General features: G+C 34.8%; 5 protein-coding genes across 5 annotated transcripts in view; 2 read left to right on the forward strand and 3 right to left on the reverse strand.

Moving 5' to 3' along the window:
* LOAG_17418 (hypothetical protein) overlaps positions 1 to 3,047 on the forward strand; it is a gene marked incomplete at both ends in the record, with an annotated part of 5,289 nt that extends 2,242 nt beyond the window's left edge. Inside the window, 5 exons of the mRNA XM_020450081.1 lie at positions 84 to 296; positions 428 to 550; positions 790 to 869; positions 999 to 1,522; positions 1,663 to 3,047. Coding sequence (XP_020306300.1) covers positions 84 to 296; positions 428 to 550; positions 790 to 869; positions 999 to 1,522; positions 1,663 to 3,047 — 2,325 coding nt within the window. The remainder of the gene's footprint in view (positions 1 to 83; positions 297 to 427; positions 551 to 789; positions 870 to 998; positions 1,523 to 1,662) is intronic.
* A 191-nt stretch (positions 3,048 to 3,238) lies between these two features.
* LOAG_01713 (hypothetical protein) lies at positions 3,239 to 3,608 on the reverse strand (the record flags this gene model as incomplete). The annotated part of the gene is made up of 1 exon (XM_003137251.2): positions 3,239 to 3,608. One exon carries the CDS (start codon positions 3,606 to 3,608, stop codon positions 3,297 to 3,299), a length of 312 nt encoding a protein of 103 aa, XP_003137299.2. The 3' UTR covers positions 3,239 to 3,296.
* Positions 3,609 to 4,753: 1,145 nt separating this feature from the next.
* LOAG_01714 (hypothetical protein) lies at positions 4,754 to 5,694 on the reverse strand (the record flags this gene model as incomplete). Its single annotated transcript, XM_003137252.1, has 2 exons — positions 4,754 to 4,924; positions 5,554 to 5,694. 2 exons carry the CDS (start codon positions 5,692 to 5,694, stop codon positions 4,754 to 4,756), a joined length of 312 nt encoding a protein of 103 aa, XP_003137300.1.
* Positions 5,695 to 6,771: 1,077 nt separating this feature from the next.
* On the forward strand, positions 6,772 to 8,363 carry LOAG_01715 (replication factor C complex). The gene is made up of 3 exons (XM_003137253.2): positions 6,772 to 6,995; positions 7,338 to 7,443; positions 7,655 to 8,363. The coding sequence occupies exons 1-3, from the start codon at positions 6,970 to 6,972 to the stop codon at positions 7,814 to 7,816; spliced, it is 294 nt and encodes a 97-aa protein (XP_003137301.1). The 5' UTR covers positions 6,772 to 6,969; the 3' UTR covers positions 7,817 to 8,363.
* A 56-nt stretch (positions 8,364 to 8,419) lies between these two features.
* LOAG_01716 (hypothetical protein) lies at positions 8,420 to 16,638 on the reverse strand. The gene is made up of 15 exons (XM_003137254.2): positions 16,498 to 16,638; positions 15,886 to 16,162; positions 15,237 to 15,349; positions 14,935 to 15,067; positions 14,456 to 14,584; positions 14,113 to 14,297; positions 13,714 to 13,897; positions 13,109 to 13,241; positions 12,552 to 12,753; positions 12,125 to 12,300; positions 10,710 to 10,870; positions 10,213 to 10,518; positions 9,664 to 9,824; positions 9,259 to 9,356; positions 8,420 to 8,884 (listed from the first exon to the last, which is right to left on the reverse strand). Exons 1-15 carry the CDS (start codon positions 16,566 to 16,568, stop codon positions 8,802 to 8,804), a joined length of 2,412 nt encoding a protein of 803 aa, XP_003137302.1. The 5' UTR covers positions 16,569 to 16,638; the 3' UTR covers positions 8,420 to 8,801.
* Positions 16,639 to 16,663: the final 25 nt, after the last annotated feature.

Here is a 16,663-nt window from a genome sequence, read left to right on the forward strand (position 1 = left end):
AAAAAAAAAAGAAAAAGGTGGAAATTGTTATGCTTGAACAGTCACAAATCCGAAATTATACCGAAATCTTCAAATTGTTTCAGTCAAGCAGTAAAGTGGATGATTTTCCAACCGTATGTGAACCGCCACCTGTTGGTATTGTAAATGAGGAAAGACGGGGACCAAAAACACCACCCGGTTCACCCGGGCATGACGCTAATTCATCGATGCTTTCTTCACGAGGTGTCGGCTCAGCATCACCTTCCAGTCCTCCGCCTCCTCCTCCTGCCGATGAAACTGTTGCTTTATCAGGGGAGGTAAAGCTTATTATATCTAGCAGTGGCCATTTTAATTATGCAAGTTTGACACATTTATTATAAGAATTGGATTGAAATTGATTTTGTGTATTTTCTCAACGATATTGGAAGATGTGCTTTTATTTTTTCAGGGTAGTAAACTAAAAGTGGAGGAAACGCCTGATTTGATAGCTGAAATGGCAGAACTTACAAAACTTCCACACAATAAGCTGGCAGAATGTTTGGGTGAAGAGTTGCAGAAAGCGATGAAACAGGTTCGAAAATTTAGCTAACTTCAAATTCTTCACTTGAGGTTTTTATGAAAGATCATGATTTCGTGGTACATCTACAGTTTGATTGAAAGCTTTGGAATTTCTACGTAATTTTAATCCAAACATTCTTTGAAGCTCACAGAAAGCACCGAAATTATTTTGCTTGTTCAGGATTTCAGCAAATGTTGCCTAGTAGAATGAGCAGAATGTTGTAGGAAGTGTGAATTAGTTGATTCTTTCAGGTTGATCACAAAGTTTTGCTAGAAACACTGAAAGATGCATTGCTAAAGGTTGGCAAGAAAAACGACGACCAGCAAGATGAGTATGTCTTTACCTATGTATCTCTATCCTGAAGATTTAGGCCCTTGTCTGTAAAATTGTTGTTTTTCTTTTATATATTAATTTACTTACTACTTAATTCTATTAACATTTCGTTTATTTTCCATTCCAGGCAAAATCAGATATCCTCCAAAGAAGACATGCAGATGTATCCAGTAGAAATGGATCTGGAAAGTAACAAAAGTGTTAGTGGGAACGGTGTCTTACTACCACCTCCACCACCTGCACCTATGACACCGCCATCGCCGAACATGGTTCCAGCTTTGCCTGTTGGACTTTCTACTACTCCGGTAGTGATGGCGCCCACTGTTTTGCCAACACCACCACCTCCACCACCTCCACCATTGGTTATGCTGCATCCTGGTACTGCGTCTCAAGTTCTTGTCAGTACGTCTGCAACAGGAAATGCGCCATCCCTATATCCATATTTTCCTCCACCTCCACCTCACCGGCTTTCTGTTGATCAAGGTATCAGCCCGTCTACTGTTGCTGGACCTCAAACATCTGCTGCATCCGTTATTTTCGCTGGTGTACCATATGCTGCTAACCTTGTTGCAACTTCATCGTTAGCAGTACCAACAATGCCATCCTTGAATCTTGCATCACATGCACCAACGGCAACAGCGCAACCTGCAGGTATGAACTTTTCTTATAAAGCATTTCGTTTGCTTCTTTTCTACCTTTCATTTATTGTTAAATGACGAAAGCGTAGATTTTTTTCGAGCTAAAGGATTTTAGTTTTTTTTGTCTTAATCTTGATTATTCTTAAATTTTAGGAATGATGAGCGCATTGCAGAATATTCCTACAACACTATCCCATATTGCTGCTACTCCTGCTTCTGCTGTTGCATCCTATGCTAATCAAACTCTAGCATTTCCATTGTACCCTGGCCCATCTTCTCAGCAATTACCACCAGCCTCAGGCGCGTTTGTAGCTGGCAATCATTATCCACCAGTGACGCTTGCACATAGCAGTCACTATAGCTCAGCGAACATTAATGTTAGTAATAACAGCTCAACAATAAAAGTCAGTAATCACCCAACTATTATGCTACCACCAACAGTGTTGCATCCGTATGCCAGTGCTACAAATTACAATATCTCCAATACTTCGATAGCATCATATTCGGTACCTACTACGTCCTGCGTGTCCACGACAGCCGGCAGCTCTCTGACAACAGCAACAGTTTCGTCCTTGCAACAACTGCACCAGCAAACCTCTAAACCTTTGGTGTTATCAAACTCATCGTTTGGTTGCGTATCGCATCAGACTGGAACTAATACCTGTTCAACTGCAAACAGCAATTGCAATTTTTCCGAATTGAGAACATCGCAAAATTCATATCACTCACAGTACCAGACTACAAACTATTCTCCACCACTTCAACATCATCAGCAAAAGCAACATCAAAATCCTAATCTTCCAGGAACCTCATCAGATGCCACTGCCGGTACCAGCACCTTCGCTACACAACATCAATTACAGCCGGATGAAAAATCTTTTTCCACGAATTTCTCACGTCTACCATCTCTTCAGATGCAGACTTCGCTGGAATCCCTACCGACATCAAACAGTGCAACATTCAACGGTGGCGAAGCAGGTTCATCGCGGTTCCTTTCATCTGGTGCTGTGAAAGAATCTGTTTCGATTAGTGCTGCTATAGCATCTGGCTACAATTCTGACCGCTCATTACCTGGAGGGACTGTCAATAGCGCATCGGCAAATTTTGGCAGCTCGAAATCATCCGATGAACCGGTTTCAGTGCCATCCAGTCAAAATGTTATCAAAACATTACTTTCTGCTTTATCCATTCCGCAGAGCAGTGATAGTGTTGCCGCTACCACTGGCGGTGTTGCTCCCAGTAATTCCGCTTCGGCACCTGAAACTAATGATGGAGATCGGGAAGTTGATTTTTGTTGGCCACCGGCAAATATGGATGCTCGTTGGTCCCATGAACCTAGTCAATCTGAAAAGGCGAAAAAAACAATATTACACCAGCCGCCATCATCATACTCCCAGACGACGAATGCTTCACGGATGATGTTTTTTGACCAACCGATAAAGGTTCATAAATTTATTGTATTTGTTCATATTGTACAAGATAGTGCCGTTATTAAAAAAGTCGGAAGTTCGAGTTTCATCATCAACGAGAACATATGAGATAGAATTGGTGACAGTTGAACTATATTATCTGGAACAGCTTCCTTTTCCTTCAGGAAATATTTAAGCAGATGTTATTTATCCCTATCTGATTGTACGTCGTGTTTTTTTGTTCGGCTCTGTAGCAACCTCTTAACCTCAACCACTCTTATTTGGGTGAACCAACATATTTTTAGCACTTTGGCTCAATTCTCAAATTAAGAAAGTGATTTCTCATTTATCATTAATAAGGAAAGTTCATATTATCTTTTAGGCGTCTTCAAATTCAGCGGTATTACCACCAAGTACAGGGACACCAATGGTGCGACCTCGTCCCCCAGTTCCTCCGCCAGTCCAGAACCGAATGCCTCTTAATAGGTTACCTAGAGGACTTCCGGGGTCATCACCGCTTCCCGGTCTTCTATCAGGAGGGCTCCGTATGAGATCACCTTTCAGACCGTCTGGACTAGCAACATGTTCACCCTTTCCTTCTGTGGCAGTTCCGCCACTGAGACCACGGATCACTCCGCCTTTCTTTGCAAGACGACAACCTTTTCCACTTAGACCTCCTCCGCCTGGCATACGCCCGCCTCGACCACCATTTCTGCGATAGCATACCTGTAAGTCATCTACTTTTTGTTTGGGTACCTGGTTTTTAATTTACGAAAGGAATTTTACCCAATTAAAAGTTTCGCAAAATTGTTAGAAAACCTGAAAGGAATATTTCATATGTGTCTTAGATATTTTTCATAATTTAATGCCCACTTTTTATTGTTACTATAGAATTAACTGCAATCTCCTTCTTTCTCACAAAATCCCATCCACACGTATGCAGAATGGCAGCGATTGGATATCATCTCATCATAGTGCGACCAAATCATGAAAGTAGTAACTTCGAAAGTCAGACATCGAACTACCAGCAGTCCCATTCAATGATCAAACAGAACCGTTTAATGGTTTTTTCACGAACCTCTTACAGGATCTGCATATACGACCGTAATCGGCGTATCATCGCGCCATCATCCGAAGACAGCCCGCATTGAATACCTTAAGGGTAATATAATTTGCTTACTCTTTTACTATTTTATTCAATTGCTTCCTCCTTTCCAGAAATGCTTATTAGAAAAATGGTATGTGGAATCAGTGAAGTGCATTCTAGGATGTTGCTCAGAACAAATGTCTCCCGCGGTACTTGCAAAATGATCAGCAAAAGAATTTCCTTTTTTTTACGTTTTTGAGTTTTTATTTTTTCTTTATATGAAGTGCATGAATAAATTCATGCTTTATATTTCGTTAGTAATCTCAGTTTATAAAGCTTGTAGCGGGTCGCTTCGGTTTAATCATGAGACCATACTGTTCTTTTGCTGTCTTAAATTGCATTTGGAACTCGGAACTACTGTAATTTTGAACTCACACCATTTTTAATCACTGATTCCGGGGTTACAGTGAAATCAAAAAATTTTAAAAATTCTTAGAATCTCCAAAAATTTCACCTTTTCTTTCATATACAATAATTGGATAATTTTTACATGTAAATATAGTTTGAGAGCGAGGAGATTTAGAATGGAAATTTTCCAAAAGTATAGATGATGCGTATAAGCAGTGTTGCTTCAGGTTCAATGAATAATACAGTACTTTCTACACTTATTATTATAGATATTGTATTAAATTATAGAAACTTATATTAATGCATCTCTTTTTTTATAATGGAATCGTATTTATTAACATTATATTGATTGCATTTGTTGCCTCAAAGAGAAAATCGTTATTTTCGAACCCCTTTGTCGCATGTAAGGCTGAGTTTGCCAAGTTTCACTTTCTAAATTTGGGCTTATTTTTGTAACAGCGAGACATCTCAGCGATTTTTTAAATTTAACCTTTGATATTTCTGAAATCTTCTGGAAGAAAAAAATGTTTTCTGTTCCTCTTTTGAAATTAAAATAGAAAGGTCTCGGTATCAGCAATAATATTAGATTAGTACGATCTGTTATCTGCCTGAACAGACATCTTTAGTTTTGTTTTTTTCGTTCTGACAAGTGAACTGGCATTATGAGTCGGATTCCCTGCTCTGATTTCCCATATTTTCGTGGTAACAATGGTTATATGAGGAAATAAAAGGTGCTGCTTATTAGTGTTACCTAATATTGGAGATATTACAACATTAAAAAAATATCTGCTTATCTTGATAGCCAGGCAAATAGTTTTTCGGGCAATTTTTATTTATCAGGACTTTCCTTGTAACAAACTTGGTGAATTTTGGCACCCTTATAATGTAGTTATTTCTGATATTTCTGTTTTCATCTCTTTTCTCACATTTTTTCTTTGTTTTAATTTATGGAAGCTCCGATATGTGAGCTCTTTAAAATTTCAAATCAGCATCTTTATTTTAAATCATATGTGAACGCCAAGCGCTTCTGGAGCTTCCTGCATCTTTTTCTATGGTTACATTTTTTATTAGCTTCGACATACGGTGCTTGTACTTTTTTTTATTTTTTTTTAATCATATTTAGATCATATTTAACATTACTTGGAATTCAATTTTCCAATAGGTTGTGCGGAAAGTTTGCTCTTGAGGATATGCCAATTGTTTGACCCATCTGTAAAGGGGATTTACATCAGTTGTAAATTGAGGAACTTGCTTTGTTTTATTTCTTCTATTGACTTCCATTGTTTATTATATTTTGTTCATTAATTTAATGGAAATAAGCGTAAGTTGTGTGTCTGTCTCATTTTTTTAATTTTTATGTTTTTAATTTTCTATTTTATCTTCTAAAGGCGTTGTTTCATATGATACCCATTTCCCAGTTGTATTATGATGTGTTAAATCCTGTAAAAAAATAATCTGATTCATTCATTTTAATTTCTTGTCTCTTCCTCATTGAATATAGCTATATTTTGTGATCCTTGTTCCAATGCTGTTGTTTACGAATTTAAATGAAATTTCGGAATTTTTCAATACTTGTGCAGGTTTTTCTCTCCTATCTTTGAAGCAAAAATCATAAAATTTGTGATGCACGTTTGAATAAGAGGAAAATTGTTTCGTTAAAATGAATAATTTACTGAAAGTTTGTAATGCTTTCAGTATTTGACAGAGCGATCAACATGATAAAAAACTGAATAATATGTTTTGATTTTCCATCTGAAATTTAAATTTAATGCAATTCGTTCATGATGGATATTGTTTTAACTCATCTTAAAATAATTGTTGGTTTGGTCAGCTGGGTTTGGATTGCTTTTTATGCATTTGTACAAAGTTTCTCTGAACAAATTGGTTAAGATTAAATTACTCAAATGCCATACATTTGATGGCTGAATTATCCAAATTTCTATTTTATTGAGATTGTGTTACCGAATTTCAAATCGGATAGCAATGGTGCAAATCATTTAAGTTCCTTATCGTTTAATACCACCAATTATCACTGGTAATATTAGTTCAACAATCACATTCTGTAGTGATGTAGAACGTATTTTTGTTCTTAAACGACTGTTGTTTCAGTGGATAGATTATCAACCTGATTTAGATGGAACAATTTAAGAGTTAGCATCATGAGAACTATTCCAATCCCAGTATCCCGGATGGTTATTTCTTCGCGTAGATTTATGAGTGAGAGTTATGATGATTCTGATAAGATCAAAGATGGTTAATTGCTTTTACATATTCAGGAGGTAGTATTTATTTTTACTATTTCATCTTATGGAATATAGTATAAGCAGAAAAATTCCAAAACATTTTACCTCTTCATGTATCGCTAGTAAGGTAGGATTCAGTGAAACTTCAATAATATTGAATTGATAAACTTTCACCATAAGGTGCGTCTGACTGTGATTGTCAGAAAATGGATGGTTTCTTTTGTCATCCTGAATCAGAAATCGTTCATTTCAGTGGTACTTTACGTGGGTGCAGTGTCAGTTTTTGCGTGATCTCATCAGGAATACACACAAGATGCAGATAAGGCTGATTCCACGGGAGTACGTTCAGTCTTTTTTCTTTTAAATATGGAGAATGGGTATGAGGATGTAAGTTCCTTTTCTCATAAACTCTTGAGGGTCACATGGTGATAATAATTACGTAAAGCGATCTATACGTTTAGATGTCATATTTTGAACTGTCATAAGTTCAGTCATGTTTGATACAATTGGAATTTTTGACACTTTCGTATTCAATAAACGTATTTTGTTAACGACTTATATGTAACTTAACTGAACAAATTAAGGAACTAGAGCATAAATAAAAGTGTCACGTCTGGCCTATCCAGTTGCTATACAATAAGCAAACAAAAATAAGTGAAAGAAAAACAGTTTTGTTTTCAGAGATGGTATTGCGGAGTGGGCAATGATCGAACTACAAGGGACGCTGGAGTCAGCTGGTACGCTTACAGGACAACGAATTGGTACCTTAAAATGGGAGAATAAAAAAGTGACGAATTTTTTTCTAAATAAATGAATTCGAGAGTACAAGTCAGGGAATTTATTTCTGTGCTTTGCAGATTGTATTGGATTCCCTACACCATCCTACCAGATTTTGTTTATAATATCCGCCTTTAAAATCCTTCCGGAAAAAAAGGTGTAATTAAAGAATTGTTTGAAAAGTCAAATAAAATACCCAATTGAATATTCTCCTTTTTCAGGCTTTACTTCATATTGGCCGTCACATTATGGAAGGGAAAGAGGTGAAACTCCAGAATCCACTAATTGTACTTGCACGAGATGCAGGAAGTCAAGGAATTGCGCAAATTGCCGCTGTGATTCGTAAAAAAGTTCAATTTCGTGCACGACCAATGCCTGTATGATTGATCTATCATGACTTTGTATCCAAATTCACACAACTTTGCCGACTTTATCAAGGATTACGAGATACACATCTCGAGATTATCAGATACAATTTCCGATTTACATCCACAGGTTTTATGAAGCGACAGTCACATTCTAAACTCAAAGTTTTATGTGTTCCGCATCTTTCTAGAGTATTTCAACATTGCCAGTTCACATATGTGATATACATAATAAAATGTAATGTGCATAAAGTATTTCAAGTTTAGCAACATAATCTTCTTGAAGTCTAACAGGGTCATAGCAATCCGTTCAAATAGTTAATAACAGTTAAAACAATTTGGAAGTGAAGTTACCATACTTACTTCATTTCTACAAATCAAGATATAAGTTCACTTTTGAAAGGTTAAAATGGGACCGTAATTCAGGAAGCGTATTCTGTGATATTTTCCTTGAATTTTTTGTACAACAGATTTTTCTTGTATATCCATCATCACTGTATATCCTTCAGTATGTAATATAATAAAATCGCACACATATTTTCGCTTACCTTTTATACACACCATAAACATCATATTAGAATATACTTTTTGAGACATTCGACTAAAAAATGTTTTTCAAAACCCTTTCGATGATAAAGAAAATCGCTTCAAACTTAAACGGCAAATATATTGTTGACTGATTAATTGACCTACTCTTGGCCAACAAGATTTTGACTAGGACAGCATTTCAAAGACAGAAGAGATAAACTTGATCTAAGAGAATCAGAAAATTCTACTCACAAAAATATAACGCTTCTTGTGAAAATATTAAAGGTATCAAAACGAAGGCAGTGGAACCGAATTTCCAGGATTGATTCATTATAGTGATGTCTTTGATACATCATTATCCTCTCAAAAACAAAATAAAGTACAATGTAGAAATTACAAAACCTGGCAAGATTTATACAAATTTATATTCAGTCTGCACATCTTTTACAAACCGAACCACTAAACAAACTTGAATTCACTTCAGCAAATTCGCTGCTAACTGTGATATTATTCGTGCTCGTCGCTTTAAGCTTGCACTTGTATCTGTTCCCATATAAGCTAGAAGTACATTAAACTGATAATTTCAGAGTTCAAATTAAGAAATTACCACATAATATTTTATCCAAATATTCCGGTTAGATAACTCAAAATAATTTATTATCCTGTAATTAGCTTATCCCGACCTGTCTCATTTGGAAAGGTTAAAAAACTCAAGACTAAAAGTTCGAGACATATTAGACATATTATATTCCATCTATCTTGTGTTGTTGTCAAAAAGTTATGATCTCTATGTCACAATACATAGTATTCGCCGTATTAATTCACACGCATTTCATCTAATTAAATTTCAGTTGAAATAAATTTTGGTATACGCACTTTTGTTAAACCTTTTATATTTAATAAATTATATCAGCGTATATGTTTTGCCTTACCTGTTAAAGACGTTTGTAATCGATTTAAAACATGGCGGTAGCTACCAGCAATGGTGGGATCTCTTACTTGCAACCCTATCAACACATTCTCGATATATCTGCAAAACTTTAAAGAAATCAAATCTGTTACAAATATTTGCAAGAAGTCCTTGTTACAATTACATCAAACATTTAAATTAAACAGAATGCTAACGACTAGCATTCCCAGCATATTTCACGAGATCCGCATAAATCACTGCTGTGAAGAACTGGATACCCCCTATAATTTTAATCGTTCAACATACAGCTAAAAACCAAACTTTATTGAAGAAAGAGTATTCATCTGAAATTTCGTACGGTGAACGTTGAGTTATACTTTCTCTGATTGAAAAATGTGAAGAATGTTTTATACGAAAAAAATCCCACCTAAATTTGAGATCCGTTTCGCCCTCCAGTTTTGTTGCCAGCTGATTCAACAGGCATAACAAAATATTTTGCGGAATAGGTTGCTCAACACTGGCAATTATGTCCGGATCAACATTGTTGCAAACAAACATTAGAGCTCCGAAATCTTTCAGCATCAATGCCTACAAAGAAACAGATTCTCTTTGCTTTGAAAACTCGAACGAATAGAAAAAATAAAGAATTAAAGAATTAGAATTTTCTATGCGAAAAAAAACGAAAAATTTGGAATGAATTTAGATCTTTTAAAGGGCATAAAAATTTTCTCTAGAATCAATCCACTTTTCGGCATTCAATAAATTACAGGGGTCTCGGATGATTCTGCACTTCTTACAGGGATCCACATTAAAAAAGATCAGTTCATACGCAGAGCGGAGAATGAGCTAAATGATCAGAAGTATTGGTTCTTGATTTCAAATCATACGTAATTATTTTTAACGAGGAACATATATGGATTCAAGAACTGATCTGAGAAAATAAATGCTATTTTCTATGAGGGAAAATCAAACCGACCTTTTCAAATGCTACAGTAATACGTTGATTTTCAATAAGATTAATAAGAGCTGATGGATCGGTAGAAGACGAATTGCTCGTCATCAATGGATCAGTGACTGCTTGATTTGTTCTTAAAGTACTAGTACAGAGTGTGTGTATTTGCTTCATATATTGCTCCAACCCAGCGCGGAAATTTTCATTAAGCTGTTGGAAAAGCGATACACAGACATCTTGTAAAATCGGTATCATGGTAGCCATCAGTATTTCTCGTATATTGCCAGTAAGCTCTTCTCGAATAACGTGTAAATCCATACTCTGCTGTTGCTAAATATTATTCACTGATTTTCCCGAAATTTGTGAAAAGAGAAGGCGATTTAAAAAAGCGTCGGAATCCCTAAATTTCAATTATTTAAATCCCTTTCAAGGAACTCAAGCTTTTTCGTCATTATATGCCGAATATTTCACCAATTTAAATACAACTGAGATCAATTATATAAAAGTTTACAAAATCCAACCTTAAAATTATCAGTAGTTGCTGCTCGAAGGTTTTGAATAACACTGTCCATTTTAAGATCTAGCGAAGTTTGCATTGCTTCCACTGTTGATGTCCTGCTTTCATTGATCAATGATTCAAGCTTCAGGAACAGCCTCTCATCACAAGATACGATATCTTCACCTAAACAAAATGAAAAAGAAATATTAATTATGAGATGCTGACCATAAAATCTAAAATATTCTCCATAAATGAATGAAGAATATTTTGGGTTTAAAACCCACCAGAGTTTTAATTATTTTAAAGATATTTCTACGAATTTTCACTCTTCATCTACACTCATTTTAAACTAAAACGTCATCAACCATTTTTCATTACCTAATTTTTTCCTTCTGGAAGCGAAAAAAGTTGGCCTACCGTCTACAAATTTGTTTACTGAAATGAATTGGATGAAAAAGGCAAGGATTTACGGGGAGAATTACAGTATTTCATTGCACAGAATATTAACCAATCTATCAAGTGATGAATTGGTTTAACCCTCTTTTCGAAAAAAACTCATAAAATAAAGCAGATAGAGTTAGTGAAAATCAAGTTAACACATGAAACAAAAGTAAAACTATTGGAATAAAACCGTTAGTAACAAAAAAATAAAAATTACTAATTTCTCGCTAACCGGAGAGTTCATCTCTCTCATAGCACTAGTAGCAAGAAAAATAAATCAGAAAAATAAAATTTTATAATAGTAGTAATGGTAACGATAACGATGATAAAAATAAATGATGACGATGAAAATAATGACAGTAGCAATAATAAAAATAATAGTGATAATAACCAAATAGCTTTAAAGTACAATAAGTAATAATTCGATGAATTTAATTAAGACAGCAAAACTCCACCCCAGCTCTGATGTTTATACTAGTTTAACTGCTGCTTATTTTAATCAGCAACGGTCCTTTCCATTTCTTCATTCCGTCAACTTTCTGAGAGTTACCGGGAAACAATTTCATCAAAAATTATCGCACTTAATGTTTCATTCCTCATTGTGTTACTAAAACCGCAATAAATGATTCTATTAATCTGCAATATACAACTACGAATCATTTCACCGTATTAGCTAGCTTAAACTTTGCTAAGACACCTTGACATTAGGAAAAAAAAATGAAAAAAGCATATCAGACTTCGTCTTCCGCAACTTATAGATAAAATTTATAATAATAGCCATTTCGAATAACTTGTAAAGAAGCAACAACAACCAACAGATAATTTCTCAAATATGCTTTCCAGATATCAAATATAATTTGGAAAGAAATATACATGATCAAAAAAGGAATACATTAGGATAGAATCATTTAAAAAGAGTTTTCCCTTTTTCAGAGACCGTAAATTTTTAACAGAAAGAAATTTCAACAATAAACAGTTCGGGACAGAAATACTTACGTAATTGTCGCATTTGGGCATCTGTTCGATCGCGTTCTTCTTGTAACCGTTTTTCGAAATCTTCCGCTTGTTTCTCAAAACTTAGACTTAAACCTTCCCACTGATGATATAAAGCATCCAAACGATCCAAATCATCCGATTTTTCCTGTTTTTTATCACCATTTGCAACACCATTTCTTAAAAATCTTCCATAAAGAATTCTGAAACTTTCAAGATTCCAGATCCAGAGACTTCATTCAATCACGAATTGCACGAAAACATTAAGATATAGCAAAGAAAGGGTATATAATTTATTGAACTAAACGGTTATCACAATTCACTTATTTCATTCAGGAGAGACTAAAAGAGAATCATATGGTTAAGAATAAGGATCTCGAAATCCATAATTTGGAGAAAATTTGAGATTAAAATTCACGGTAAAAGATACCCATCATTTGCAACATCTGCGTTTAAAGTTGAAATCATTTGCTCGTCGCTGTCTTCATCACCACCTCCACCACCAACATCACCATTCGCCATATCGGACCTTACCAGGCCAACTTCCAAATGAAGCAATGACCGTTGAGAGAGAGCCACAAATGAAACAAGAATATCAGCCGGGGAAACTTCTTCATCACTTAAGGAAAAATCTAAAACACAAATTCAAATTTAAAAAAGAGAAACCGGGAACAACCGTAAGTATGCTAAAATAATTTAAAATTCTTAGTTCGACAGTAATTTCGAGAATATATGATAAATACTTGATTCTTTTCTACAATTCACCGTAAGACCCATTTGTATAAACTATAAAATTTTACGGAAGAGATGAGAGTCTCTTACACCGAGATTAGATAATCATAAACACCTATCTGACTTATTACCGTGTCTTCAACACAACACTAAAAGTAACTCTTCTCTTACTCATTATGTCCAGCGATCCTTCTGTGATATCCAACTACCATGATGAATTCGTTGGTAAAATTTTGAAATTTATAAAACGCTAACCTTGATGAGGATCCTCCTGCTGGGGGACTGATATTGGAACAACGTTAACAAGTGGATGGCAGAATGTAATTTCTGTACATGCGACAAAACGTGGTGTATTCATAATGTAAGCAACTTCGATGCAATAAATATTCTGCAAAAGTGAAATTTATCGAACTAAAAACTCAATTCACTGATGTAAATGAAAGTAAATTGAAAATGAATTGTTACACTGGTCTAAAAAAAGAAATTCGACCTAAAAAACAAAATCCGACTCATTATTAATAAATGCTTCCAATTTTTATTGGGTCTGATATTTAACAACTTACAATAATTTTTTCTACCAAAAGCACCTATGGTCGCCTAAATTCATGCCAGTTTATAAGATGTAAAATGCAAACTTTCCAGAATCTCGGAAAGTACACGAAACATTGTGAATGATAAAATGAAACTTGACATATATCACGAAGCATCAAATGATAGTAGACAGCGCTAACTAGATGAACAATCAGTTTTTTTCAAAATGTTATTGAAAGATTTAAAAAAAAAAAAAAAAAATGAACTGCAGTATAGATATCAGTGAGAAATTTAAAAAATCTCTGAAAAAAAAAGAAAAAAAAACGAACTGCAGCATCATAATCAGTGAGAAATATAAATTTCGCTGTTGGATGGACGCTGAGTGCCAGTTTACCTAACTGATCTAATGGTTCAAATAATAAGCGGGCAATACAGTGCCAATTTTCAGTATCATAAAGTTGGATGCGTTTACCATTTTCCGTTGAAATTATAGCATATTTCCAAAACTGTTCACTGAAGTCAAATGAAATTTTGACAATTAAAATCCACAGCGTTAACGATTAAATGGTATGACTACAGCACTGTTTGTAGCAATAACAAGAATATTATGAACAAATTTGAAAAAGTACTATAGTTACATAACGAAAACTCAATGAATCTAATAAGTTTAGCGACACTTTTACCACTCTTAGGTCAACTAACGTAAGTCAAATGAAAAAAAAATGTACGGTGTATCCGATGCAGTGATGTTATCCAGGAAGACGAGATCCTGAATATGTCTACCGTGTTCGGGTTGCCAGCGATGAGCAAATTTCGTACCTTCACCATCAATAATGAAAAATGTCACAGTGCCACAATTAAGCGCTACTGCGATAGCTGTTGCATCTGGACTCAAACAGACTGCTTGTACCTCCTGAATTACACAGATCATCTGAGGCTGCGAACAATAGTACTGTTGAAATGATAAGTGATTGACAGTCCCAAATATTAATTATCCTCAATTATCCTCTACAGAGGAATAATTAACTATACAAAGAATTCATGGTGTAAAGGAATAAACAGAAAACTAACTGCGCTTGGATTTTCAATCGGTAGCTTCATCATGGCATCACTGATTTTCTCGCATTGTTCCAGAGTCACTTCTTCACATTGTAATTCTGATTTGATTACGCTTAATGAAAATGATTCCACTATATTGCGCTGCAAAATATTTCTTGCAAGCGGATAGCAAAGATTCGATCCAGGAATTCCTCGAGTGAAAGAAAAACAAATGCAAACTATGAATACAAGCTCAACTGCCAAATTAGGCTCATTTATTACTCTTACAATTTTTGAGTTGCGAATATGACACAACCGAATGAGATAACTTTATCATAAATTTTAGTGATCCCCCCAATCATATGGATGATTCATGGTTTTTGCACTAATTCTCACAGAGCGCTTACGAAAGAAATTCACAAGGTCAGCCGTCAAACCGCTTAATTCATCATTGTTAAACTATTGGCAAACTTATTTCACGCTAAAAGAATTGAGTGAAATTAAAAAATTACGTAATAGACAGCGATCATATGCATCTCTTCGTGTGGCTCATCAGCATCCGGTATATACGGACACCATGAAATTCTGGGAATAGCACTGATTGGGAGAGAGTTATCTTCTCGGATTATATTTAAATATTTTGTTCTGAAAGCCGTTTCTTCTCGTATTGAAACATTTAGAAAAAACCTTCACAGAAATTACATTGAACATTGCTGCAAGCATTAACAATCATAGCTTCATGAATCGTAGACGGAATAAGAGAATAAAATGTTAAAATTTTTCCGAATTTTTCCTGCATTTTCCAAATACTTACACGACACAATCCTTGTCAACATGGTATGCATAAAGATTAGCATTAATATCAATAACGGCAAGTAGTGGTGCATGATGGGCCCACTGTAAATCGGCAGTTGGATGCTTGAAGCTCTGTAAAAAGCTAAATGATTCAGCTGAAAATAGCTAAAAGTATTAACTGCAACCGCTTTTCAGACAATTAATATTTGATGGAGAGTGATCTACTTCGTTCTGTTGTTGCTCTTAAATCCCATTAAGCATATTAATAAGTTGCAGCGCTCCCTGCTGGTAATCATAAAATCCTTATTTTTGTATTAAACACTCTTTTGACGGAATTCTGTTTTGTATGTAACCAATTGTAAGATGTGAATCAAAGAAATAAGTTGAACGAGTATTCCAAAATTCCAATGTCAAACCATGCATTCTAATATGAGGGATTAGGAAAACCATACCAAATATGTAAACTTCCTTAATAATTGTAATAAGATAATTCTATGAAATAGTTTTTCCCAGATTTAATAACATAATTTCGCTTTTTGTTTCATTTCCCGAATCGTTTTCAACACTTTTCTATTACTTTTCTTGGCCGAGTCGAAAAGCTTATTAAGTAAAAAAATTTTGTGTTCTTTTCCTTCTCACTGAATAACCAAAAGATTTAAATATACTACTTTTATAAGATGACGTTTGGAAGTGGTACGTTCAAGGACTCGAACTGCTTCGCCTGTATTTTCATTAAATAGTCGATAAGCAATCAAATTTTTATGAACTGCCAGTATTCGACCATTGTAACATTCTTCACTTGCCCATTTATATTCGCTAAGAACGCGGGTATAAACACGTGACGAGTCACGGTCACGTGGTCGCTTAACTGCTTGTCCGTCCACGTTCAATACAATATGTGTACCGCCAGAAAACTGAACAACTGCATCGGACCCAGTCAGTACACTTCAAATTTAAATTTCATTGATACTACTGCATTACTGTGAGAAATTAATCTGTTACTTATCATAGCAGATGTGATTAGTAGAAGTAACAAATAAATTCTGATGAAAAGTTCTCTTATTTTTGCTAAATAATTTCGGTCAATATTGATAATTATTTATTGAGACAAACACTAGGAAAATATCTAAAAGAGAATGGCAAAACACATTTGATATGCTACTCAGGAAATCCTTTTAATTAAAAAACTATTCGATCGATCACCGAAGCTAAAACCCCGCTATATTCTGGTTTAGATGAATATATAGCAAGTAAATATACAAATATACAAATAAACATACTGCTTTTCGAGTACAGATGATGGTGGTGAAACATCGTTAAAATGAGATGACAATAATTGCTTGCCGGTCATCGAACAATTTAATTTTTGAATTTTCGACGACTCCAGTAATCAAAATTGAGCAAAAAAAAGATATTTTTTGCTTAAAAAGAAAAGTTAAATTAGTA

This window comes from Loa loa (genome assembly GCF_000183805.2).
Source record: "Loa loa unplaced genomic scaffold supercont3.72, whole genome shotgun sequence".
Classification (NCBI taxonomy): Eukaryota; Metazoa; Nematoda; class Chromadorea; order Rhabditida; family Onchocercidae; genus Loa; species Loa loa.

Coding starts and splice junctions, on each gene's coding strand:
- LOAG_01715 (XM_003137253.2), top strand. CDS start 6,970: ATGCAGATAAGGCTGATTCCACGGGA. Junction 6,996..7,337: donor ATAAGGCTGATTCCACGGGA/GTACGTTCAGTC, acceptor TTTTGTTTTCAG/AGATGGTATTGCGGAGTGGG. Junction 7,444..7,654: donor TAAAATGGGAGAATAAAAAA/GTGACGAATTTT, acceptor CTCCTTTTTCAG/GCTTTACTTCATATTGGCCG.
- LOAG_01716 (XM_003137254.2), bottom strand. CDS start 16,568: ATGACCGGCAAGCAATTATTGTCATCTCATTTTAACGATGTTTCACCA. Junction 14,298..14,455: donor CGATTGAAAATCCAAGCGCA/GTTAGTTTTCTG, acceptor TGTGTAATTCAG/GAGGTACAAGCAGTCTGTTT. Junction 9,825..10,212: donor TTACTGTAGCATTTGAAAAG/GTCGGTTTGATT, acceptor GTTTCTTTGTAG/GCATTGATGCTGAAAGATTT.